Below are 26,741 nucleotides of genomic sequence, written 5' to 3' on the forward strand. Positions count from 1 at the left end.
ATGGCTTGCATGAAATGGTCTGCCGCTGCGCTGAGCAAAGCACAAGCTCTTGCGCGTGCCGCGGTCAAACTTCAACATGGTTCAACTTTGACCGCGGCACGCGCAAGAGCGGCCGCGGTGCGCTGTGATGTGCATTCAGGTGTCATATTTCCACCATAATAGGCATGCCAGATGTGTAGCTTATTGTAGCTTCCTAATCATACATTCAGTCATAATCATTCAGGTTGGTTTTAGCTATGTGAAAACAACATGGACATGTCTCGACTGAAATACAATCATAACTATGTTAAATTTTTTCTCAGATACTTTGGTGCATTTGTTAAATAATAATTTGCATTTCTTAAAACAATTGGTGTAAACTGCACCGCATAGTGACTGACCTGCAAAAGTGTGTATTTTGATTGAAATCTTTTGTTTACATGTCCAAAGCAAGTATTTATACCAATGACCCAATCAAACTGATAAGTCCTTACGCCATTGTTTGCACCAAGATAGTCAATCTGCTTTGTGTTGTTGTCCATATTTAACAGTTCACTCTGGAAGTATAGTGTAATGAACAATGCACATGAAAGGGAGCACTATTCTCTATGTGACACATTATTGTCATGTCTGATCTGAGAAATGTGCCAAAGCAACTGAGAAGAAGTATAGCTACGGTTGTCAGCTGCGAAAACCAAATACCAAGTTGATATACAGCTCCATACAGGTATTTATAGGATATATTTGTATTTTTATGTTTATATGAAGTAAAATATGTTTTGACTGATTCACACAAGTCATGTTCGTTTTCATTGAAGTTCACATATAGGTAGTTAGGTATATGGCCGTTACACAGAATAACTACCCATTTCCAAGTGCGTAAGCTCCAGTTTTGGAGGAATTAATTGCACATATGCATTAAACAAAGCGTTTTCCAGAGTATGAATAAATTATGATGAATGTATGAATTCAGGCTCATAGCTTAGCTTTATTATACCCAACTGCAATAACTGCAGACATCTTACTTACGTATGTAAACATGCAATGACACAGTGTTGACATGCAAAATTTTATTTAGAAATGAAAACCCATTCATAACCCATCCGCGAAATCGTAGGCCCGACTCTCGTCAGCAGACTGTCTACTCCCTGTTGAGCCAAAATGAGCCCTGGAACCGGTCACAGTGAAAGCGGAGCTCCTGCAGCCGGAATTCCCCCAACTGCTCTCTGGACCCGAGGGTCTCGTGCACCCGCACCTTTCTTGCTGCTGCTGCGGGTGCCTTCCTCTGTCTTCTCCTCACAAGCAGGGCAAGTGCCAAGGTTTTCTTTTGGTTGAAAGACAGAAACATCTTCGCCACCAAATCACTATAGTGAATCCTACATATGTCGCCTCCTGCTCATCTGATGTAAACACCGGACGCAGGCGTGACGTGCATCCAACTATTGGCACATGTATGACGTAAATTTGCGCTGCGCCCGGCGGCAAGCACAACACATATAGTTGGGAATAGGACAACCTAGCGGCGAGCGCAGCGCATGCCGCGTACAATGTGAACGGGCCCTAAGAAGCTACAGTACTCTTTTAATGCCTGTGTCTTAATCGGTTGCATGTTTTTAATACAAAATGAGCTTTACACACAAGCAAAAAAGTTAATGAGCCCTGAATGTACCCCCCACTCCTCCACCCCGGATTCAACGATAGGCAAGACTTGATCATTCTGAATCGAGTATGTACATTTTTAGTCGGGGACACCCCTAATGAGATTGTGAAACAATGTTTTATGCCCCTGTACAAGCCACATGTCCAAGTAAAATCAGATTAATTTGAAGAAAAACCCATTTTATTCGCGATGTCATTGAGAACTACTACACTACCCACAATACTAAGCATAACAGCGACGTCTCGGTTTGGTGGAGCTCGCTGTTACCATGGAAATGTTTACCGCACCCGCTAACCCGCGAGCGGCTATAGTAAGCTGCTACCACTATGATCGTTTCTGTACACAGTCTTGTACCTTTTGGCTGTTCTTTCGTTTTGAAAATGTTTTTAAAATCCAAATCAAATCAGTTTATGGTCACAATTCATCTCGTAGCTGGTTGGCTTGGTTCCAGGCTTAAAACTCTTTATGTAAGCATTTACTGAGACGTCAATGGAACAGTTGAATGGGGAAGAACACTTCCAGAACCAGAGCCGTTCAAACTGTGAGCTCACTGTTGAGCTCTATTACTTTACTCTTATTGCAGTTGTTGCACATATACTACACCTGTTTCTATGGATAAGAATCCAAGTACGCTCTGTTGTCTTGGCCTTACAGAGAGAGAACAGAAAGGAACCAATATTTCTGGTACACAGGATGTCACTGAGTGGCCGATACCCTCACACATTGAGTGGTGCTGTCCTGAGAGAGTTGAAGTGCCACTTTCTCTGTCAGTTTGTGTCACTTTGACTCCAATAACTAACCCTAACCTCTCACTCTCCTCTTTTATGAAACACATCTGGGGGGTTTGTATTTCCACTTGCCCTGTGGCCACTTTCAGGTGCTTTTATTTACCTCACTCTATGCTCTAACCCCCTTTGTCACTTGCAGCACATACAAACATAAGTCAGTGTAATCAGTTAAAGATTTTCCAACAACATGTAGTGATTTATGGACGGTGTACCGCCCATGCGTTTATGTTGATAAATCAGTTGGTAGCATCCTCCTCCAACATGAGAAAAAAAAGTGAGGGAAATTTGTGACCTAAAATAACATGTTTATGTGTGTTACATGTGTTTGCCATTGAAAATGAGTGGGTGAACCATTTAGTGACAAGAGGACAAAAGTGAGTACTATTACTGACCAAGTTGCCCTAGAGGAGGAGAATAATATATTAGAGCAGTGTTACCCACAGGGTGAAAATGTTGTGGTGGTGGGTGGCGCAGAATGTTACGGCGCCATGTGTGGTGGCTGTGTTCAGTACAGTTCAATACAAAGGTTTATGAACTATTTATTGAAAACAATGACTACATTACATTAACATAATTTAGAAAGGAATGTAGCCATGATGTGCTTTGTTAGGTTATGGTTCAGCAGATAAAATACCTGATTACCCAGAGCCCAAATGTTATAGGCCGATGTAGGCCTACTAGCAACTTAACCTTAATACTATTTGATCCATACAGAAATTTAACATGTTATAAATCTCAACACTGTCTCCTCCTAAGTCCTGTTAAATCATATAAGACTAAGGCTATCTAAAGTTGATTCTTTTTCATTTTGTTTGTTAGATCATTGTTTGAAGTGTTTTAATCCGTGTTTTAGGGATCCTAAACACTGTTTTGTACTATAGCCTACATGTTCGTGTTGCATTCATTAAGATCTCATCTGAACAGATTTCTGTCATTCAAACAACTCTTTGTTGTAGTTAATAACTTCTACAGTCAACTTAATAAAATAGCGGTCTCCATTATAAAGATATGGAGTAAAGCAGACTGCTGCGGAGAGGGGTAACAACCAGACTCTGATAAATGACGTTCGGGGAGCTTTCACAGCAGCGTAGCCGCGGTGTTTCTACAGTTTATTGGTAACGTTACAGTTAGTCCCACGGCAAGACCAACAGCAGCATGCTACTACTAAGGCTAGCCCCTGGATAGCCTCTGACGCAGCAGGAGACTTCATGAGGGGGAGGGGCTGGAGGCAGCTAGTCTGTGGGTGTGTGGGCGGTGCGCCCAATATAGAACCTACTGTATGTATGGGAAACACTGAAGAGACTACATTTTATGTCATTTCTGCTGAACTTTATAGTGTCAAAAGTTTTGTCAAAACAATATTAACAGTTTGCGTCGTGTTTGGAAACAGCCGTTGACAAAACAATACCTTAGTGTAGTATGTCCTGGAGATTTGAAACTGTAGACTCTTGTAGAATCTAGAATATGAGGAAAATCTGCATTGTGCGACAACATAAGAACCAGGTACCATGGACCATCCACAACTTTTGCTAATGGAAAACCCCAGAAGAGCAAGTTGAGCAGAGCCGCACCATGCAGTGGAAATGCGACATAAGTGTCTGAGTAATAAACAGTGACCTTTTCACAAAGCCACACACACACACACACACACACACACACACACACACACACACACACATTCCTACAGGTTTTGTCTATTCTATTGTGTATCTCAGATATTTATTCCTCCCTGGTTGCCCAGGCAAAGCTGACTAAATTAACGTGTAAGGACACTTTCAAAGAAGCAATGATAAATAGGATGTTGGCAATAAGCCTCTTTTTTTAATTCCCCTGATCGAAAGTAAATTATTAAGTAATTTGTTGTGATGCCGGCCCTTTGATGGCAGATGGTGCACTAAAGTCATTTGACCTTGTCCTCTTGAATGGGACTTTTTCAAACTTCTAATGGGCTGTGGTTAAACATCAAGGGGCCTTTTCCCCCACAGGGCTTGAATTTAAAGTGATACTTGTGCTGGTGATGTTGAGAGACCGTCCACACTAAGGTGAATATGTGAGTAGTGTCTCCGTTGTGTCATGTCTGCCTGTGGTAGTATTTAAGGTTGAATGTTTACAGGAGAGGGATATTAAGAAAGGTGATTGGACTTCCTAATGTCATATCTTAAAGTGGAACTATGTAACTTTTTAAAGAAGAAATAACACTTTATTCCTGTTACAAGTTAGATGTGTTAGCAGTAGGCATGGGCCGGTATACGATTCTGATGGTATGATAACCTTCAGCAAAAATACCACAATTTCACGGTATTGCAATTGAAGCTTTAAAATGTTTGGGTAAAAAAAAAAGGGATTACTAAACTGCAGTTTCTCTCCTTGACCATACAACATTGACCGCAGTATACCTTCAAACCGGTAACCAGCCCATGCCTAGTTAGCAGTGTTTCACCAAATTCCATTCTTAACTTAACACTTTAAAGTTTTGTTTAAATATTTATCAGTTACTTCGAGATCCACATGAAATAAACTTCACATCAGCATAAATATGTCATATGACTTAAGCTTGTCAAGCAATGTAACGTTAGCCTTTAAAAGACAATACATTCACTTCCCACAAACCTCACGGAGAACAATGAGGGCAAAAAAATTGCATAGCCGATCTTTTTTAACCGAATATTCTCTGGCCTATTCTCAGCTAAAAAACACAGAATCCATCAGCGCTGTGGCGATAGGTCTGGCAATGCAAGACTACCAATAGGCAAACGTTAACAACATTCACGTCATCTGTTCGTCTGACTCTAGCAGTTTAGATAACTTGACTGTCCTGCAGTTACAGATGTGAACTAACCACAACACGTGGCGGTGCGCCACTGCAGTCAGTACATGGCGGTGCGTGGCTGCAGAATGAATATAGGGGAAACACAATGGATATTTGGTGTTCCTGTTGGCCTGGTGGTCTGCCAGGCTTGTACAATTATAGGGGAAACACTGGTTAGCAATAAAACACAAACTCACTCAATTTAATACATTGGTGTAACCAGAAGCTCATTGTTGCTATTGCTATCAAATGATCATTGAGTCAGTTTACTGTTTAATGCTTTTTACAGTTTTTCTTGATTGCTTAGACCTGCTTAAGGAAACTGGGATCCACAGAAGACACCTCCTGCAAATGTGTAAACCCTTTCTCATTGGATTGACACATTTCACCCACCCTTTTGCAGAACAGTTAACACGGATGTCATTCAAGCAGTCCAAACTCCATTGTTTTAGCTATGGTAACCAAACCGAAACCATCTGTTCCTAACTATTAGAAACTACCTACATCAGTATGAAATCACTGAAGCACCTGTTTGACACTCCTTCACACAAATCTTCAATTAGCAATCAGTCTGCAGGGTTAGGCCATGTGACCCCATAGATCAGTCTGCAGGGTTAGGCCATGTGGCCCCATCGTCAAGACACAAGAGACTGAGTATCAATAGTGGCTATTTATTATACTCTACTGTAATAGATTTTATTTTCTTAATTTCTTACACTCCAATATATTTATTTTGGTTTACATGTATTTTGTGTAATATTTACAGTATTTTAGTTTTCAGCCACAGTTTGAACATAAGAATCAATGGAATCAATAAAATTTGCATCAAAGCATTTCTTAATCTGGATCTAATTCTTTGCAAGAAGGCAAATTTGACAACAAATGGCATGAAGCTACGTCCACTAATAAACTACAGTGACCAGCAATGGTGCACTGATTCACACGGATTGCTGCATTTTGTATTTTGTTGTCCACTGTGTAATGGTTGATTGGAAGAGCTCATACACTTGTTTGCAAGTTGTGTTGTTTGAAGACAAAATTTGCTTTTGTTGCATATTTTAAATGTTTCGGCATGATTAGAGCCTTTTGCAAACAAAATGTGTCATTTTGACCATGAGTGCCACTGTTTTGGCCTGTGTGTTAACGGTTTCAAAAATGTGGAGTCTGAGTTGACTGCTGCGTCAAAGCAATCAAGAAAAACTGTAATGTGCAGTACCAGTAGTAAATGTTGGCAATAGCAGTAACTATATACAGCTCTGGCCTAAGAAGATTTAAAACTGCAGCATTTCCTATAAATCTCTTGTATGTACAGTAGGTAGCTAGCCAGTTTAAATCTAGCACCACCATACCAATAAAAACCTCTCTATAAATAGGTAATTACAGAATGTAAATACATTAAATGGATATTGCTAAATAAATGCATAGCGTACATAATATCAAGAGAGGCTTTTCATTTAATAAATTAAGGATTACAACTTTAAAAGAAAGTTAACTCAATGTACAGGAGCTCCAGTTCCATGAGTACATGTGTAGCTCTCTGATGGACTTACATAAAATACCCTTATAATAACAGCTGTTTTTTCCCTCTCTATTGTGCATAATGTCAAGACACAAACGGTTAAAAGCTGACACCATCACAGTAGTATAATGGGCTTTTACAGGCCCCAAAATGGAAAAAAGAAATGTGTTGTTTCAAACGCCACCTTTCACACAGAAAAATGACTGAGGCTTTTGTGTGGACCATTACCTAGTTACTGAGTTGGTTACAAAAGATGCTGTCAGGATCCGTCAGACTGTCAGCTTGGCGGTTGACAGTCATATGTTGATGTGGCTTATTGTACGTTTACTTCACAGTAATTATTCAGAGCTGCATGTCACAATGTCCGGGGAAAAACAGAAAACCTGAGTTTTGTCAGTCACAATCCGTCACAATCAAATGGTTAGATGTGCATTTTACCGCACCCCGGTTACATAATGCTTAAGGTGCATACCATGTCAGCGACAACATCCATAATTCTATTCCAGCCATAGACCTTTGTTGTTATACCTCTCTCTCATCTACGGAAGAGGATTAGGGCCAATGTGAAAAATGTATTTGAGTTTTGACTTTGTTCCCAGATTTCTGACTTTTTCATTAGAATTAAAGTCGGAATTCTTACTTTATTCTCAGAATTCTGACTGTAATCTCACAATAGTGACTTAACTCAAATACATTTTTCACATGTGGCCCTAATCTAATTAAAAGAGACCATTTAAAATGATTATATTGAATGGATACGAGGTGTTAGTATTGTACACTGACTGTATGGTTCCTGGGCTTATATACTAAGTCTAGTTTGGATGGGTTATTATTTGGTTTGATGTAGATAGAAGTAAACAAAGTAGATGGAAAAGAAAAAAATGTGTGTGTGGGTCTGTGTATGCATGTGTTTATGTGCGTAAAGGTAGGTAGATATACAGTACATGTATGTAAACATGTATGAAGAAGTGAAGCATCAAATTGTTTTGTATTTAACTAAAGGATAATTATAGAAAGAGGGGGTAGGACCAGAAAGTTTGTTAAACTTCTTCCTACTCCATGTTGAACATGGGAATTTCTTATTTGAATCACTTACAATAAGTTTTGTTCTTATTTATCTGTTATGTTTTTAAAGTTTCGTATATATAAACTCCGCAAAAAAAGAAACGTCCTCTTACTTTCAACTGCTTTTATTTTCAGCCAACTTAACATACAACATAACAAAACTTTGTATGAACATAAAAAAATTCAACTACTAAGAAATAAACTGAACAATGTGTCACAGACATGTGACTAACAGAAATGGAAAAATGTGTCCCTGAACAAAGGATGGTCCAAACCAAAAGTTGCTGAACGTAACAGGGAAGACCTCCTCCTCCCCCATGTGGTCCCCTTCCTGCGGGCTCATCCTGACATCACCCTCCAGCATGATAACGCCACCAGCCATACCGCTCGTTCTGTGCACGATTTCCTGCCAGACAGGAAAGTTAGTGTTCTGCCATGGTCAGCGAAGAGCCTGGATCTCAATCCCATTGAGCACGTCTGGGACCTGTTGGATCGGAGGGTGAGGGCGAGAACCATGCCCCCCCCCCAGAAATGTCCAGGAACTTGCAGGTGCCTTGGTGGAAGAGTGGGGGTAACATCTCACAGCAAGAACTGGCAAACCTGGTGCAGTCCATGAGGAGGAGATGCACTGCAGTACTTAATGCAGCTGGTAGCCACACCACATACTGACTGTGACTTTTGGTTTGGACCATCCTTTGTTCAGGGACACATTTTTCCATTTCTGTTAGTCACAGGTCTGTTTAACATTGTTCAGTTTATTTCTTAGTAGTTGAATTTTTTCATGTTCATACAAAGTTTTACGCATGTTAAGTTGGCTGAAAATAAAAGCAGCTGAAAGTGAGAGGATGTTTCTTTTTTTGCTGTGTGTATATATATATATATATATATATAACAAATTGACTTGTTTTATATCAGAAAATGGGACGTAGAAATAAGCGCTCAAAATGTGTATAAGAAAGATGAAAAAAAGGCATCAAAAACCTCGAAAAAGTGTTCTTTTAAAGGTTGACGGGAAGACAACATAAGGGATATATATATATATATATATATATATATATATATATATATATATGAAAGAGAGAGCGAGAGAGAGAGATAGGAAAAGCAATATAGAAGTACTTCACGTCCTGTGTCAGTAGCTTTACGCTTTAAGTCCATATGCTTCTCTCTTTGTTGAAATTTCAATTTCAAAATTGTGTGGATAAACCTTATTGAGAGCACCCAAAAGATTGTGATAAACACTGGATCAAATGTGAACAACCTCAAAATAGCAGCCAAATTGATTAGCTGAAACTGACCACATTGTGTTCGATGAACTCGTCTTAACCCGAGAAACTCAGAAGAAACGTTTGCTGATACAGTGTATACATGGAACAGCCTGTTTAATAGCCTGCTACACACTCTCATTGTAGAAAAGACGTTCACACAAACAAAAGTGTACCAATGTTCCTTTGGTGCTTAGCCCCTGCAGTATCCCCTCCCCTGTTTGTGAAGTAATTGGACCTGGTGGAAGATACAGATGTGCAGTGGTGGAAATAGTATTCAGATCCTTTACTCAAGTAAAAGTACTAATTCCACATTGTAAAAATACTGTTACAAGTAAAAATCCTGCATTGAAAATATTACTTAAGTAAAAGTATGTAACTACCATCAGGAAAATGTACTTAAAGTATTAAAAGTAAAAGTACTCAATGTAGAATAAGCCTCACATTTTAGACATTTAACACCTGCAAGGAAAAAGTAGGGTGTGGAGGGACTACGCCAAAAACCAGAATCACATTTTTTTAGTTGGATATTAGATGTGAAAAGAAGGAAATGGTTCTAACATTGCACTTTAGATGTGTGTGAATTTCCCACACCAGGAGTAATTTATATAGTTCTGTTTTATAGTGATCCATTATCGGTTCAAAAAAGAATTTTCTATGTTCTGTGCAAAATGTTCTATTAAAGGAAAGATAGAAAAATATTTGTGTGTGCTGTAAAGTGGTTAGAAAAAATGAAATCGGAATCGGCTAAAATCGGTATTGGCTGGCCTAACGCCAAAAAAAAAAAAAAATCGGAAATCTGAATCAGCCAAGAAAGTTGCATTCGGTGCATCTCTAGCTGTAACAGATGAATGTAGTGGAGTAAAAAGTACAATATTTCTCTCTGAAATGTAGCGCAGTAGAACTAGAAAGTGGCATGAAAAGAAAAGACTCAAGTACAAGTACCGCAAATGTGTACTTAAGAACAGTACTTGAGTAAATGTATTTAGTTACATTCCACTACTGCAGATGTGCATATGTAAAGTAAATCAACAGAGGTCTCAATACCAATCCCAACTCTCAGATTTAACTCTGATCTTATGGCGATCCAGTTTTATTTTTCCCCCTTGGTTGCAGCACCGGGACCCCTGTTGACTGTGTACCCTTCTCACTCATGGTAGTAACTTCATAACACAACAATTAATAACCCACAACTAACTCTCGTTAAAAGGATAAAACACCGTAGCATATAACAATTTGCGATTTAAACAGTTTCTAACACTAATAATTTTACATTTACAAATGTACACTGCCCAACGGCATGCTGGGTAACATTATAGCTGCTAGCCTAGCTAGCCAGGTAGCATAACAGTCTGTTAAGCTGGGAGAGGCTCCGGTCGCTACTGCACATTCAAGAACCAAGAAGAAAGTTAGCTAGAGGATGAAGAAAGACCGGAGAGACACCAGAACAACGTGTGCTCAAGAGAGGAGCAGTCTGTTGTTCAAGTTTTTTGTTTCTAAAAAAATCGGACATAATGTAGCCACTGTTGTTGCCTGTCGCTCTAACGTTACCGTGCTAACGTTACTGTGCTAACGTTAAAGACATGTCACTTTAAGAATGCAGCGGAGCAACGTTATGAACGCAATCCACCTCCGGTCCCGCTACAGACCGGTGAGAAAGACGGGTTCAGAGCAGTGATTAAAACTTTGGATTTAAGATGTCTCGCCTCGCTGTGTCTATACAACTAGCTAGCTTACAACTATTTGGTTTTGAAAGGGAAACAATGTTAAAGTTGTTTGTATGTGTAGGCTATTCTTCGATTTGAGTTTATTTTACTACTTTGCAGTTTGCACAATAAAAATAGTTTAGCTTCTGTAACTGTTTGATGCATTCTCCTTCATATTAAGTTATTGTATAATGTCATGGAGCCATACCCTTTAGTAATCAAAGCTTTAAGTAAACATGACATTAACATGTTTTTGTGATATTCTATGTACTCTGACAGTAGAATAAGCCATTATAAACATATATAAAAGGTGGCCCATTATTGAAGGCCCATTATTGTTATTTATGTAAATTTATTTTAAGAAGTTTGATTACATTATATTTGCACAATTGTTTTTTAAATAAATAAATAAGAATTCATTACATTACCGACCAATCAGGAGTCTGCAGGTTTTCCCGTCACCTTTTGGTATCGCTTCAGCTCACTGGGAACCTCGACGGAGGTGAGACTAAAAGTACCTGTCGGCAGGTACCAGGGACTTGTTTTAGAGTTGAGGCGATTCAAGCAGGTACCATGTAATTTAAAAAATATGCATTAGTTACAGCCATATTGCAGTACGATCATTAGAACCCTCCTTAAACTAGCTTTGGTGTCTAGATACTTACTGGGTGGCAGATGATTGGCCATGGTACGGTTAGCCGAACGGAGGGGATCTGTTCTGCTTTTTGAATATTTCAGAGCCCTTGGCATTTCTTCTAGTAATGAGCCTAGTCAGTGAGAGAAGAAGTCCTTATGCCATAAGTCATTATGCTGCAGCTCTGAGCACGTAGACAGCAAACAAGAATAGGCTGTGACTTTCCCACATGTAGTTATGATATCGGGAGTTCCTACTAGTTTATGTATGAGTAGACACAAATGTGCTACAGTTACTCCAAGAGATGGGGAGAGACAGGAAACAAGTCCTAGTTTGAGAAAGTAGGCAATGATAAAACTGTACTTTGCTCTTGAAGACATGATATAATGATCCATTTTATTCTTACACATTTATATGGAGGCTCATTTCTGCCTGGAAAGCTATGCATCATAAAAGTAAATATACTCACTGTAGGGTTAGAGATACCATGTCAAACGTTTTACTTATTCAGTTAATACAAGTTACTAAATAAAAAAATAGTGAGTCAAAAAGTCTTTAGTTACTCAGTCAATATGATGAAATACATAAAAAGAAATCTAATATGTCATAAGTTTGACTTAGGAACTCATAATATTGGTATTGTATGACTAACAATGAGTGTGCTTATTTTTATTTTCAAATTACATTACATTGAACCTCAATTTGTTTATTTTGTGTTTTGTTATATTATTTATATACTATTTAAAAAATATTCGTATCAATGTTGTGATACTCATTTCAACCAAGTGGCCCAGCACCATTCAGCATTCCGGCACTAACCAGCCATCACTAATATGCAGTGCAGAAATGTTTTTTTTGTGATTGATGATGAGGAATTATTGAAAACCAAAGATTGATTATCTTCCTGCTCGGGGAGCCTTTTAGGAGAGGATGTGGTGGGAAGATCCAAACCCACTCAGCAGGAGGTCAGTTTGATGACTCACAGAAGGGGAACTCTAATTAACTGATTAAATATTTCTGTTCTTTGTAAACAGAGAGAGTCACCCTTTGTAAGGACAGACACAAATAATCTGCTATGCTTTTCTTCTTCTGATAAACACTTCACATAGAAGTAAGTTGACAAATGTCTTACAGAATTCCAAACTACTCGACATGTCACTTATAACACTTTCTGTACTTTATTATATTCTATGCATGTTGCAATTTGTCCCCCCCCCCCCTTCTTGTTTTTGGCTTAAACTCCGTTTCTTTGAATAAGGACGACCTAACCCTAACCCATAGGGGCTGAGTTTTGTTATTTTAGTTTGTGTTAGTTTGGGCTCTTTTGTTTGTTCTAGGATTAGGTTACCCTTTTTAGGTAATTTAGGAGGAGACGCGGGGAGCGACGGCCCATTGCGAGGTTGGTCCAGCGTCTTCCCATCTTTTGTTCTTTTTGGCCGGGGTCTCCAGTCCCTTTTGTTTCTCTTTGTTTGCTACTTTTGGGAATATTTTTGCATAATTTAATAAAGCTTGTTGGTTAATTGTTAACCTTGTGACTGGCATCCTTTTTTATATGTTGCATCCTCCAGTCCCTTTTGAGCCTTGGTTTGTTTCTTTAAATGGAGGTTGTAACAGCCATGACATGGACATTTCTAATATTACATTTACATACTGTAAAAAGGCAAATATCCAGCCGTGGTCACATCTTCGTTTGCCATAAATATCACCATCGGTATGTCAAACAGAGAGACGAGCCTGCAGTTTGTCCCCACTCTTCACTGGCAGCTAATATACATCCATTCATCAGACGGCTCCATTGCAAACCTGGGGAGAGATTGGCTAATGTCTTTGTGGACCTGTTCATCATCCTCTGCCCACCCTAATGACAAATAAATCTCACAAGAGGTTATGGCTTACCTCTCTCTTCTCACTGGGCGATTTTTTATAAATGTCTCCAAGTACTCTTCAGCATTGCAGAGCAGATTACACCCTCCCCTGAGAGAGTTCCTTCTCTCTTATTCTCTTGTCTTCCTGTTATTTAAAAGTGCCCAGACAAAGTACTTTCATTGTATTGGCATCTGAGGAAACAAAATCCTGAACAGCACAGTATATTTGGCAGGTGACCATCCATAATGTTTCACTGATGGCTGCACTGATAACCCACACACGTTATTTTCAACATTTTTGTTTTTCCTCCCCAATCTGTTTATTACATTTTCCAACAATGATGTAGACAAAACAATAAACACTGCAAATGTGGTCCACACAGGGTATCATGCAAATGTTAAAGCAAAGACAGAGCACTATTAAGACAAAAAAAGAAAAGGAAAAAAAAAAAAAAAAGGCTGTGGGCTGGTCTGCTGCCCGTCATATATCAGCAAGTACATCACTCAGGGATATTTGGAAAATGCACGTCTCGAATGAATTGAAAGAAGGGGTCCCATATTTTATTGAATTTTCTTAGTGAGCCCCTTAGTATACATCTAATTCTTTCCTATTTTGACAAACCCAAGAACTTCCCTTATCCAACTGGTATGCAGAGGTGGGGCCGGAGATTTCCACTGTAATAAGATCAGGCGTCTGGCGAGTAGAGTGACAAAAGCTACAAAGCCTTTTTCTGAGGAAGTTAGTGATAGCATGGGTGGAATTACGCCAAACAATGCTACCATAGCATTTGGATCAATTGCTTTCCCAATGACCTTGGACAATAAACTAAAGATTTCTACCTAGTAAGATTTTAGAGTGGGGCAAGACCAAAACATATGGACATTGATAGCAGGAGCTTGTTGACATTTATCACAAGTTGGGTCAACATCTTTATAAATTTTAGAGAGCCTAACACGGTGTATGATTTTGCACTGAATCAGTCCATGTTTTGCGCAGATAGATGACTTGTGTACATTATCAAGAACATCGTTCCAGAGTTCCTCAGTGAGCCCCTCTCTCATTTCCTCCTCCCAAAGTGTCTTAATTGAGTTTAAGGAACCTAAAGGCATGGAATGTATTAGAAAATAAATATATGACATCATTCCTCTGAGTGCGGGTGTTGGTTTGAGGAAAGGGTCCTCTGGCGAGTCAATTGGTAGATTAGGAAATTGGTTTCTGACAAAATTGCGGATCTGTAAATACCTGAAGTGTTTAGAGAGGGAACATTTCTCAGTTAATTGTTGAAATGATGCAAAAGTGTTATCAATATATAGGTCTTTAACCCTCGTATTATGTTGAAAAAAAATTACATTGATGATGTTACGGGTCAAAATGACCCGTACAGTGTAAATACACTCAAAACTAACTTTTTTTCCTCATCACAAACATTTTTCCCCCCAAAACTGTTTTTACCAATTATTTAGTGAAAATATTTCAGGTATACACTTGCATATTCCATGGATAGCTAGATTTGGCATCCTAGGATGCCCATAGTTTGATGCCATACTTGGTAGGCTTGTTGGGCATGTACTGTCAGAAGGGACAGGGCCCCCTGAATGGAACAAGGTGTTCATCTACAGTGACATGGGGACCAGGATTGTACAAGACAGGTAAAATTTTGACCCATTTATCCCCTACATCTCTGATCTCAGCTAGTTTGTCTCTTTCACGTCGACCAGCTCTAGTGTTGTGGAACACCCAAGCTTTCGTATGAATTGACTCCAAAGACATTGTTGTTAGAAATATTGGCCTTCCACTCTCGTCATTTCACAGACTGGCAGTTGCTTCTCCCTTTGACTTGTACACTCCAGCTAATACTATTCAATTTAATTCAATTTCATTTATAGTATCAAATCATAACAAGAGTTATCTCGAGACACTTTACAGATAGAGTAGGTCTAGACCACACTCTTTAAATTCCAAAGCCCCAACAATTACAGTAATTCCCCCAAGAGCAAGCATTATCAGTGGCTGTTGCAACAGTGGCGAGGAAAAACTCCCTTTTAGGAAGAAACCTCGGCAGACCCAGACTCTTGGTAGGCGGTGTCTGATGGGGCCGGTTGCTGATGTGATGAACAGTGGCAAACAGTCACATTAGAGATAATGGAACAGTGACTTTGAGGTAGTCATGGAAGTTCATGTCATAGCAGGACACATTGTGTCATACTGAGTAGTGCAGTCTCCAATACCGGATCCTGACTACCTTGTGCGTATGAACATCACAGCAGGGTGTTGCGGGATGTAACGTGGTGCTGCAGAGCACGGGTGGATGCTGCGGACGCAGCAGGACTAGGATTTCAATGTGTGCATGCAAGTCAATCTGATCCAGTGGCTTCCGAGTCTGTTGGTTGGGATATGAAGAGATGAAATGGTGATTGAATATCATCAACTAGTGTGGCAGAAAATCTTGTGGGGCTTGGAGTCATTTTGATGACAGTCAGTCAGTCTGTGTGGTGATGTTGACCATTTTATGTTAGCATCTTTAGCTGTCCATGTTGAGGATGATTGCTGCCCATTGTTTTCAGCTAATGTATACTACACCAGACTAGTCCCCTGAATCCTCTTCATCATAGGAAAATTCACAATCCGAATCATCAATAACATTGTTCTCGGTCTCTGAAAGATCCTCTGACTCTGAAATCTCTTCCTCTACATCACCATTACCATCAAAAATCTGTGCTCTTCAGTTGCAAACCTTTTCGAGCTCATTTTGTAGTGTGTGTGTCAAAGAGATGACATTACAACAGAGGACAAGCGCGAGAAAGCTCCTCCTCCTTTACACACACACACAGACACACACACACACCTGGTTCTAAATGGGTGTTGAAAGTCTCTGGGTCAAAATGACCCGCAACATCATTTTTGTATACAAACTCTGAACAGACATTCCACTACACATGAGTGTGTCCAGATTTTATGAACAAGTTCATGACCCTAAATGAGGAAATGTCATACAATTTCATGAAGAAAAAAATAGCTTAACCAGTATTTTGGTCAACACAAAAACGCAAATGGGTCAAATTGACCCTTAACATAATACGAGGGTTAAATGTCTTAATACATAGGTTAAACCAGTTCAACATACATTTCTACTTCATGTTACCTATTTTCCTTAAGTTAATGAGTTGTCCCCATTTACTGAATGACTAGTAACTGCCTAACTGCTGCTAAGTGGCAAAACAACACTGTATAACGAAGAAGTTAATGTAATGCAGCTTCCATGCCAAAGGTACAAATTTTCAACGGGACATAATCAACAACTAAACTACCTATTGTATTTAGTCTATTACCGCCCACACCTCAGGGTCTTTTTTTTGTCGCAGGGCAAAGACTGACCTATGCAGCACAACAATATGGTGCTTTCCTGTTCATGGAATTTGCTTTGTCCATCCCTTTAGTATTTTAAAACTAGACATACCAACATGCTATTTGACATTGCATTGACAGATGTGCTCAATGGTGTTTTAAGCCCCCAACGTCTCCTTCCAGGCAGCGCTGCAACCGTTGACTTCAAGGCACCTAACACTAACCATAACCATTGCCTAATCCTAGTGCCTTCCAGGCAGCGCTGCCTGGAAGGAGACGTTGGGGGCTTAAAACATTCACACCGTCTCTCCCAACACTTTTTGTTCAGCAGCCCTCCCTAGAAGGACCTCAAACTGTCCACCGACATGGTAGATGAGCTACCGCGAATATTACAAACTTGTATTGAACTTTCGCAAATTTGCGTCGCTGCTGGTATGAATAGTTTTGATGTGTGCGATTATTTTGCATTTCCATGTCGTTTATTCGTCACGCCCCTGGTGTGCCCTTATAGTACATTCTTATTAGGAAAATGAAAAATGTTGATTCGTTCTACTTGACCCCATTTGGATGCTTACTTCATTGTAGTCTATATCCACGACGTTCCACTACCAGGATTGCTCCGTTGCCGCCAGAAATTCCTCCGGATTTCACTCTTTTCAGGCCGGATGTCCGTCCCCTTCCTCTTTCTTTGTGTAACCTCTGGTGGATTTGTGAGGACTATGGTTAACTGCTCTGCAGGGTAAATCCAGACAGCCAACTAGACTATCTGTCCAATCGGAGTTTTCTGTTGGGGTGCTGCGGATGAATAAATAAAAACATTGACAAATCTATTTATGAGGGTGTCCAAAGACTTAACTGTGTGACCACTAGCACAATTGTGGTTTAGTGCATATCATTTTTGAAAATAACTACAAACATCAATTTACACATCACAACTATTTGGCAACAGTTAGTAACGTTTGAACGTGTAACGTATGTGGACCGTTAGCGGAGCGTATGTGCTGCAGAATGTATGTTTTAACTGGCTACACTTGCTGCACACACACGCCGTGTGTGAGTCACAGGCCAGACGGAGAGCTTTTGCTTTGGAATTGTTCAGTTTCAGTTTTTTGGAGCCGGCACAGAGTTGTGAAAACGTCAATCTACTGTCAGCTGTTATCAGAGGAAGCAGGTGAGGGAAACAAGAAATAAAAACAGAAACGCTCAAAACTCTCATTCACAATCATAACGTTGTTTCATGTATATCAGCAGTTAAATTTAAAAGAAAGTTTTGGGGACACACTGGTACACGTTCCACCAAAACAAGTTCCTTCCCGAGGCTATTTTGCAGCAGGACGGTGGCTCTGCCCGGCGCTTAGCTCGGCGCTTAGCCCCGCCCAAGAAGATTGGGATTGGTTTAAAGAAATGGCAATAAACCAGAGCACGTTTTTCTCCCATCCCGGGAATGCTGTGTGGACTAGCCAGACCAAGGTCTGGCAAAGCTAGACTAACTTCACTGTAAAGCTCTATACACACTGGTTCAACATGAGGAGCAATCAAAAGCTTCACAGACCTGCCGTGCCTAGTTACAGTGGCTAAACTATGATTGGGCATTGGCTGTTCGGAGGGTGGGTTTAGCAAAGGGTCGATTTGCATCCAATCAAGTTTCTTTTCAGCACATTGTCACTCAGTTAATAATTATAGTCATGAAGTGTACAATTATTATGTGATAATAGCTTATTTAAAGTAGTCAAATGTGGATATCCTGTTGATCTTTTCTCTGTAGAACTGATGTAGAGGAAAGCTTCCTGCTGGTCATATTAATTAACTGTACAGTTGGCCATAGATTTTGATTTGAGGGTTGGGTTCTACGTAATCTTAAAAAAAAGATACAAAGTGAAGACTAAGAATAGAATCAATTCAAATGTAATCTTTGCATGAAGATGGAAATGCATACCGTGTATTTCAATAACATCCCCTACACCAGTGGTCTTCACTATTTCTTTCATGAGAGCCACACTGATAGGACAAAGTCAATAAGAGAGCCACTTTTACCGCAAAGTAGCAAAAGTTACATCCAGTCTTAAATAGCATGTCTGCTTATCAATCTATCATCCCTGAACATACAATATGCAATTTTTTCTACATTAGCCCATCATGTATCTAAACATCCAAGAGCACATTCTGCGTTAACAGCTGGAAAGATTGCCCAAACTGGCAACTCCGCACTGAGTCAGAGTTATGGACGGAAGGGCAGAACAAGTTTAAATATATTTTTTACTCTACATTTCCATCTTGTAATACCGCTGTTTCTGGTATTTTTTAAATATAAATAATTTGAAATAGAGCAGACTAATGTTATAGCCCTGCTTGTTTTTATGAAATATCTGTATTGAGTGTATGATCATATCACCGTATTATTTACTGCCATGCGAGCCACAAATTAAAGCTTGGCGAGCCGCAGGAGGCTCGCGGGCCGCGCAATGAGTAACACTACCCTACACTGACCTCCACATTACTGGTTTTCTTTGCACTGTATGAATGTCACACTACTTCCTGCTCAACATAAATTACTAATGGAAATGAGTTGCACATGAGCCTAATTCATAGGAAACAGGGTTACGCAGCAGTTCATCTTTATATAATGAAGTATGTGTACCGTACTGTGGATCACATTTGTAATCTAAATTAGATTAAACCTTTTTCGGTGCGGGTGATATACTCTTTTGGAAACCGTGTAATGAACCAGTTCATCTGTCCAATGGGATCACAAAAAACATTGTTTTTTTTTCTTCTCTTTGTCAACGACTGCTGTGAAACTCTAATCATATAAGCAGGACTATGAGGGTCCACAAAGATACTATATAGAAAGACTAGCCGCATCACAGCCCCCGCAAAATGACTGACTCCTTTCTCTATCATAATTTGATCTATTTGGTCCAATAACATGGAAAGTTTAGAAGAGCCACACAATTAAATAATTGAATCCCCATTTAAGTTAGCGGAGTGCTATACTGGAAGTGGCCGGCTCTGCTGCCTCACGTCTCGAGTGTGCACGCTTTATGGGCCGAACAATGCGGAAGCAGAGCGCAAGATCCGGCTATTTTTTTGGTTCCATGAAGGCTTCGTGTGCCACTGAGCAACTCTCATACTCTCATTTAAAATACTTTATTTATGTTTTCCATTGTGACTGTGGAACTAGATAAAAAAATAAAAATTCTATGGCATTCATTCTCTGTATGTATTTATGGTTTACCAACTGTTTAACCTATGCCAGGCCATACAAAAATGATAGTGCTGGTTATACCGTGATTTACAAAAATGTACAGATGACAGCAATATAGTTAAAGGATTTTAAAGCTGTTCTTCCCTTTTATTTTTAGAGGATTATACAGTAGATCTATGCAGTTTGCTCACCAGGTGCTGTGTGATTATGAATATCGTGCTTTTGAAAAGCTGCCTCAGCAGGGACTCTCCAGAAGTGTTCTCTAGTGTGCCATCTGGAGACTGGCAGGTGGAAAAATTCTAGCTGTGGACTTAATTGGCTGAGACATGAAGACTCTAAAAGACAGGTAATGTAAAATGATGGGGGAGCTCTTTGCTATGTAAATGTGATTGCTCATGGCAGCAGTATGTCACAGCTGTCACTTAGCCGCTTTAAAAGTTCAGGCTTTAAACGACAGTTTTACTCCGAGCATGAAATCCCTGAGAGCAGCAAAGTTGGGGAAAGCCAGGGGTGTTCCTGCCAACAGGAGTTAGATTGTAGACAATAGTCTGTTCTTACAATGTGGTGTACAATGCACTGTGAGGAGTGTGTTGGTGTACTGTATGTTGGTGCTGCGGGCTATGAAATCTGGTTGAAAACTGCGAGGGAGACCTTTCTCCTCAGTCTGCCAAGACCTTCCTGGTGGAGGCGATTGTTGACTAACTGTGGCACATGTGTAATTATACAGCCCACTGGCAGCTCACACTAATGGGCGGGGGGGACAGCACTGACATTGTCAAACTAGTGAGAGTGGAATAATTCACCTTGACTGAAGTATCTGTTAGTTGTGGTAAGCCTAGCTCTAACATTTATCATCCACAAGTTTCACAAACTTAACTGATTTGATGATGATTCAACATTTGGTTTGCATGATATCCTAACACCCAATTATTATCTTATGTCAGTGAGCTACATTAAGTGCTTGTTTTTTGCCTTAAAGATAGTGCATAGTTTGTCTCAACCACATAACACAAGCCTTCGATGACTGTGCACCACCCCTATTCCTCCTTCACGCAGTTGCTTGTAGCCAAGGAGGACACAGAGGATTAAAAAAACATGGACTTAATTAGCTTTGTAGCAACTCTTTTTTTAAGATTCTTTGGGGCTTTTCCCTTTATCTTTGAAAGTGGATAGACATGAAAGGGGGAGAGAGATAGGGGATGAAACGCAGCAAAGGGCAGCAGGTTGGATTCAAACCCTGCGCCGCTGCATATAAAATAATGTAGTTACGCACTATAGCTTTAATAGAGTACTCAACCAATTTTGCATCGCACTCCTATGACCCCTAGATTCCACCAGACATGTCCACGCTGCGTTCTGCTCCATGGTCACCGACAGCAATCACAGCCACTCAAGACAATGCTTGTGATTCCACCAGCACGTCGTAGAAGCGTTCCAGATGTTACATGTCATTGTCATGTTATCCAAAGCGACTTAGAATTGCTGTATACGTATATGTCAGAGGCCACACGCCTCTGGATCAACTATGGGTTAAGTGTCTTGCTCAGGGACACATTGGTTGATGTATCGCAGTGGGAATTGAACCCAGATCTCCCACACCAAAGGCATGTGTCCTATCCACTGCGCCATCACCACGCCAGATGTGGCTCTCCGCTCTGCTTTGTCAAAAATACATACCGAGTCTATTTTTGACTGAACCGTGGCCCGTTAAACAGGCCCCGCGGCGAGTGGAAGAGCTAGAGCATCCGGTCAATTTTCAAAATAAACACCCTGTGAAGACTCCCGATCACATATCACATCACTACACTATTTTAACAACTGAAACACACCCACAAATCTTTTATCCGTGTCATTCATAACTGGACTAAATGGAAGAAACCATTTAACTATGTAGACAACTTACTTTTAACGTTGGAAGTATGAATATCCAGGAAAAATGTAATGTCTATGCGTGGCAGGCAAGACACTCCCCTGCAGAAATACTCCCAGTGTGGTATGACGCAAAACCTAAACCTGGAATTCCATAGGTAATGTTGTTGGACTCTAGGCTTGTGCCGATTGGCAATCCGATCGTATATCAATAATTGAAGGGACGATCGGCAATTGCTTTTTCCTACGCCGTTATTAAAGCATCTTTTACTAACTTACTATCACAACTAAGATGTTATAAGAAAAACCATCTAGAATAAGCGCCCTACTGTGCATTTAGAGACGTTTCTGGTGAAGGTGCAAGTCCACCTCTTGAGCTCTACTACTAGTGGTTGCCTATCTGCGATCTTGATTGGACGAAAAATACATTCATTTTTAGTTAGCTGTGATTAAATCATTAGTTTGTATTATAAAGTAAAGCACCCCACCACTGCTACTACTACACTGATTCTGCTACTGTGGGTCAAACATGTGTTCCCTATTCTGCTGCTGATAAGGTTTTGGCTTTTTTAATTTGTAGAATTATCTTCTACCTTCAGGTTAGATAGAAAACCTTCGGATGTAGACCACCACAGTGCTTCATCTCGGTCCAATCAGGGATAGAAGCACTGCTGGTTTATCAGTTAATTGCATTCATCTGGCTTCCCATGTGTAATTCAGTTCTTAATTAGTTGGCTGGAGTGAAAACCCGCAGGGATAAGTGGGATTGAGAACCAGCGGACTACAATGCACTTCCTCGGATACTCTACATGGAGCAGTAATGTCTAATAGTATGTTGTGTTATTGTGCAGTCTGTGGCCTGTTGCTTAAATAATTAGTGAATGCTGCATTCAAAAGATCACATATAGAGGTGTTTGATGACAGCAGTTTGTGATGAAGACTAATGTGCAATCATTAACAACCACAGCTCCCCGAGGACTGCCTCACACAGCAGCTACTCACTCTACAAAGGATTCAGAACAACAAAGTCTCATCGATAACTGCACTTTGCCTCTCTTTGGTTTAAAATAGAGGCATGTATGGTGCCTAAATGATTTGATCAATAATTATTTTTCTCTTTTTTCCCCCCACAGTTAAACCAACTGTTATAGATGTCGATATATTTGTGAACAGCATTGGACCAGTGTCTTCAATAAATATGGTGAGTCAATCCCTTTAATTACGGTTCTGTTCATACCATTTGGTTGACACTTTTTATACACATTTCTGAATCTGTATTCATGGTGGCACAACACCATGCACAAATTACACTTTGTTACATAGTGATTTCTTTTGTCTGACCTTGAAATGTCCATAGTTTGGTATTAGAAGAGAGGGTAGTCGCATCCAAGTGGAGTTGCATGCAGCTAAAGCGGGGTTTATGCTTCTGCGGTGGCTCTACACAGAGCTTTCCCGTAGCCCACGAAAGTGGCCTGAGGTTTATACTTGTGCGCTTGTGCCTGCGTCGTTCTGGTGTATCTCTAAGAGAATAGCACAGCCAGCATGTGTGTGTATGCGTGGTGAGTGTGTAGTAGAGCGAGTGAGAGAGTCCCATTTACTGAATGCTCCACCTCGCACAACTCTTTGAAACTTTAGATTTAATCTTCTTAAACCTTATTTTCATAAGACCTAACATGTTCAACTCACATAGAAACTTTGAAGACTGGGTGCTGGATCCTTATGTAGATAATAGATAGTCATGATTCTTCAAATCCTCAATTCGATAACATTTTTAATTCTAAGGTCACGGTTCAATTCGATTCTTGATTTTTCCATCCATCCATCTTCGTCCGCTTATCCGGTATCGGGTCGCGGGGATTCTCGATTTTTACATTTTTTTTTTTTTTAAAAGCACAGGTTGCTATGCCATTTTTAGACTAGACTTTTATGCAATATAATATCTGACCTTTGTTCGCAATGTACCACACGACATTGTCAAATTTAAAACATTAACATAATGTAACAATAACATCTATAACCTGCCATCTAGTTTCTCTTTTGTAACTGCAATCTTCTTCACAGAAGATGACATTCAAGTTTACAACAAAAAAATCAATGAAACAGCCATGTCCATAGTCTTCTCTAAACAATTAAGTGTCTTCAACTACTTCTGAAAAGTTGAATATATACCGCACAGATTAACTGCCATATTAGTCGTACTGCCAGCAGAAGAATATGGTACACGCACATAACGTCAAACGTACGTTGTCAACATAACTCACTGGAAATCCAAAATACTTCCACACCGGCGACTTCAGTGAAAGAGGAGGGGGTTCAAGTTCTGTCGATGGGTGTCCTGCATCTGCAGTTGCCATGCTCTCTTTTGACTGGCTGTAGCTAAATTAGAGGTTGACTGACTCGCAGCACTTCAACACGTGTGTTGACGAACCGACCAAAGAGCCGGTTAATTAACCCGGGTAGGGTCACTGAACCGGGAGAATGAACCGACCCACTCCTCAAGGCCAGACAGCTCAACAATGAGCCGAAACTCACTATAAGCCTCCGTAAAGCCAAGGGGGGTTGCGGATTCAGGTAATGAAGCTCACCTCACACATTGTCACATTGATTTCACATTGTCATTTGATACATTGTTATTCTAGAAATATTATTGCTACAGTCAATTTTTTCACGCCACCTTCTCACCCACACCGATCATTCAGTGGTCAACGTGATCAGGTATCAGATAACCGCTACACCAGCTTGGTGCACCTTCTGAATGATCGGATGTGTTAGAAAAACATTTATATCTTGCTGACGTGAGACTGGTTTGAATGGCCTGCTTGTATTTGGATTGTCCTACACTTTGGCTTTAAGATACATACATTTAAATTGAGAGATGTTATATTTATGAGAATGCTATATGTACCACGTGCTGGCAAAAGGTTGCGTCTCAGAGGTGTCACTTTATACTCCTGTTTATATCACAGCACAAGTTTATGAGCCTGAAGCTAGAGAGGCTTTTAGTTAGGATATGAGGGGAGGAAAGGAAGCGGATCGGAGAGGGATGGGGGAGTCTGGGATGGATGTAGAAATGGAAAGAAAGCACGATAACTGATAAGAGATGGGTGAGAGGCAGGAGATGTTGAGCGTATGTGAAGAATGGTAAAGTGGGGGAGAGTTATGGGTTTTAGAAAAGGATAGAGTGAGTATCGGCTGTCAGATGGACAGACTAAGAGAGTCTTTTGTTGAGAAAAGAACCAGATTCAAAGTCAGTTTGAAAGATGCACTAAGACAAACAGATCAGCAATTTTCTTGGGCATCTTATCTGATCAGGATAATTTCTGTTGATACTGTGTCCTAGTATGAGACGTTTAAGGGCAGATGGCCGCACTCATCATTTGACTCGTATCAAGGTACTGGCCGGGAACTGATCCGAAACCAGTGCTCTCTTTTTCAGAAATGTAAAATTTGTAAACCTCTTTGTGTTGAACTGATTAAGATATATTTAAGCTATGGAGAGGCTGTGACTAGAGATCCCTTCTAAAGTGGGGACTAGGAATTAGGGGTGGGGGATATGGGGTGGGTTAAATGTTAGCATGCTAACATTTAAATGCTTACAATAACTTAAAGGCCTAGCTAAACCACATGAGTGTTCTCAGTTATTCTGGGTGATAAATGTCAGAGGATTAAGTTGAGTGTAACATTACAGGTGTCAGTTGTTCCACTCAAACATTTGCAACATTACTGCGTAATCAGGCAGCCCGCTCGCACCCACACAGTCTCCATGAGGTATAATCAAAGTTAAGTGAAAACACCTGTGGGCCTGCACCAAGGGGAGCTTTAACCTTGTCGTCATTGTTGCCACCTGAGTGATTTTGTGTCTACAGTTTACACATGTTCAGACCCTTCAGTGAAAAAAATAAAAAATAAAAATAGAGTTGAGCTTCTTTTTGAGCAGACAGCTTTTTCCCTTGAACTTGATGCAGCTCTTAAAGGAGAATTCCGGCCAATTTTTACGTTAATCTTGATCGCTATAGCTACGCGAGTACTTTCGATAGAAAAAACCCCGACCCGAATCAGTGCAGGTAACACGGAGAAGCTGCAGCTACGTACTACAAGCGTCCCCTGAGCTCAGGGCAAGTTTTAGAGTGCCTTTGTGCCTCTTAACAGACACAAAATGCAATTAATATGTCTGTGCCACATGAACAGGGCCCTTACGTGTCAACAAGATGCGTTTTCAACTCAGACATTGTTTAAATTCACCTACCCTGGTCCCTGTCTCGATCCTGCCGGTAGCAGTACTTTACCAGCTAACTTGCTATAAGTTGGTTGGCTGTTAAAGACGTCCCTTACGTTACGCCAGCCACCGGCAGCTCCCTTAGAGATAGGGTGAGAAGCTCAGTAATCAGTGAGGAACTCGGAGTAGAGCCGCTGCTCCTTTGCGTCGAAAGGAGCCAGTTGAGGTGGTTTGGGCATCTGGTATGGATGCCCCATGGGGGGACTTGACAAGCTGAATCGCAGGCAACACCCTCAGCTGGCGAGCTATAATGGCCAGTTCAGACTGCTGCAAGTTTTCTTGCGACGTTCTGAAACGGTTTTGTCTCGTTGCGAAGCTTTGTTCAGAACTAGGCCTAGGTGATCAAATATCCTCACGGAAATTAATAAAGAAGCAAAGAAAGTAATCTTAAAGTACTCTTATGGGCCTTTTACACTTACCTCCTTTGGTCTGGATATTCACACTTTTCACTTTGATCCGAACCAAAGTTACAGGTGTGAAAGTTCCCCCGGACCACAGTCAGGACAAAACAGCCGAAATTTTGACCTGACCAAAAGAGGTAGACTCGGTCTGGATCAAACTGAACCATGGTCCGGTTCGTGTTATACGCGTAGCTCCATAGTTCTATATCTATGCGTAGCTCCTTTAAGAAATAGCTCAGTGCTTAGTGTGTACGTAGTGAGACTGAAACTGTTAGCAGAGAATAATAAAGCAGTTTACTTGTTAAGTACGCAGTAGCTCAGGGAGAGCAGCAGCTGAAAACTCACAAAAATTTC

General features: G+C 40.4%; 1 protein-coding gene across 3 annotated transcripts in view; it reads left to right on the top strand.

Moving 5' to 3' along the window:
* gabrg3 (gamma-aminobutyric acid type A receptor subunit gamma3) overlaps nt 1-26,741 on the top strand; it is a 77,485-nt gene that overhangs the window by 5,226 nt on the left and 45,518 nt on the right. For all 3 annotated transcript variants that reach the window (XR_003693416.1, XM_028588150.1, XM_028588149.1), the window contains exon 3: nt 22,844-22,911. Coding sequence is in view for 2 of the 3 variants with exons in the window: in XM_028588150.1 (XP_028443951.1) it covers nt 22,844-22,911 (68 nt within the window). In the remaining variant the exon portion in view is untranslated. The remainder of the gene's footprint in view (nt 1-22,843; nt 22,912-26,741) is intronic.

This window comes from Perca flavescens, chromosome 9 (genome assembly GCF_004354835.1).
Source record: "Perca flavescens isolate YP-PL-M2 chromosome 9, PFLA_1.0, whole genome shotgun sequence".
Classification (NCBI taxonomy): domain Eukaryota; kingdom Metazoa; phylum Chordata; class Actinopteri; order Perciformes; family Percidae; genus Perca; species Perca flavescens.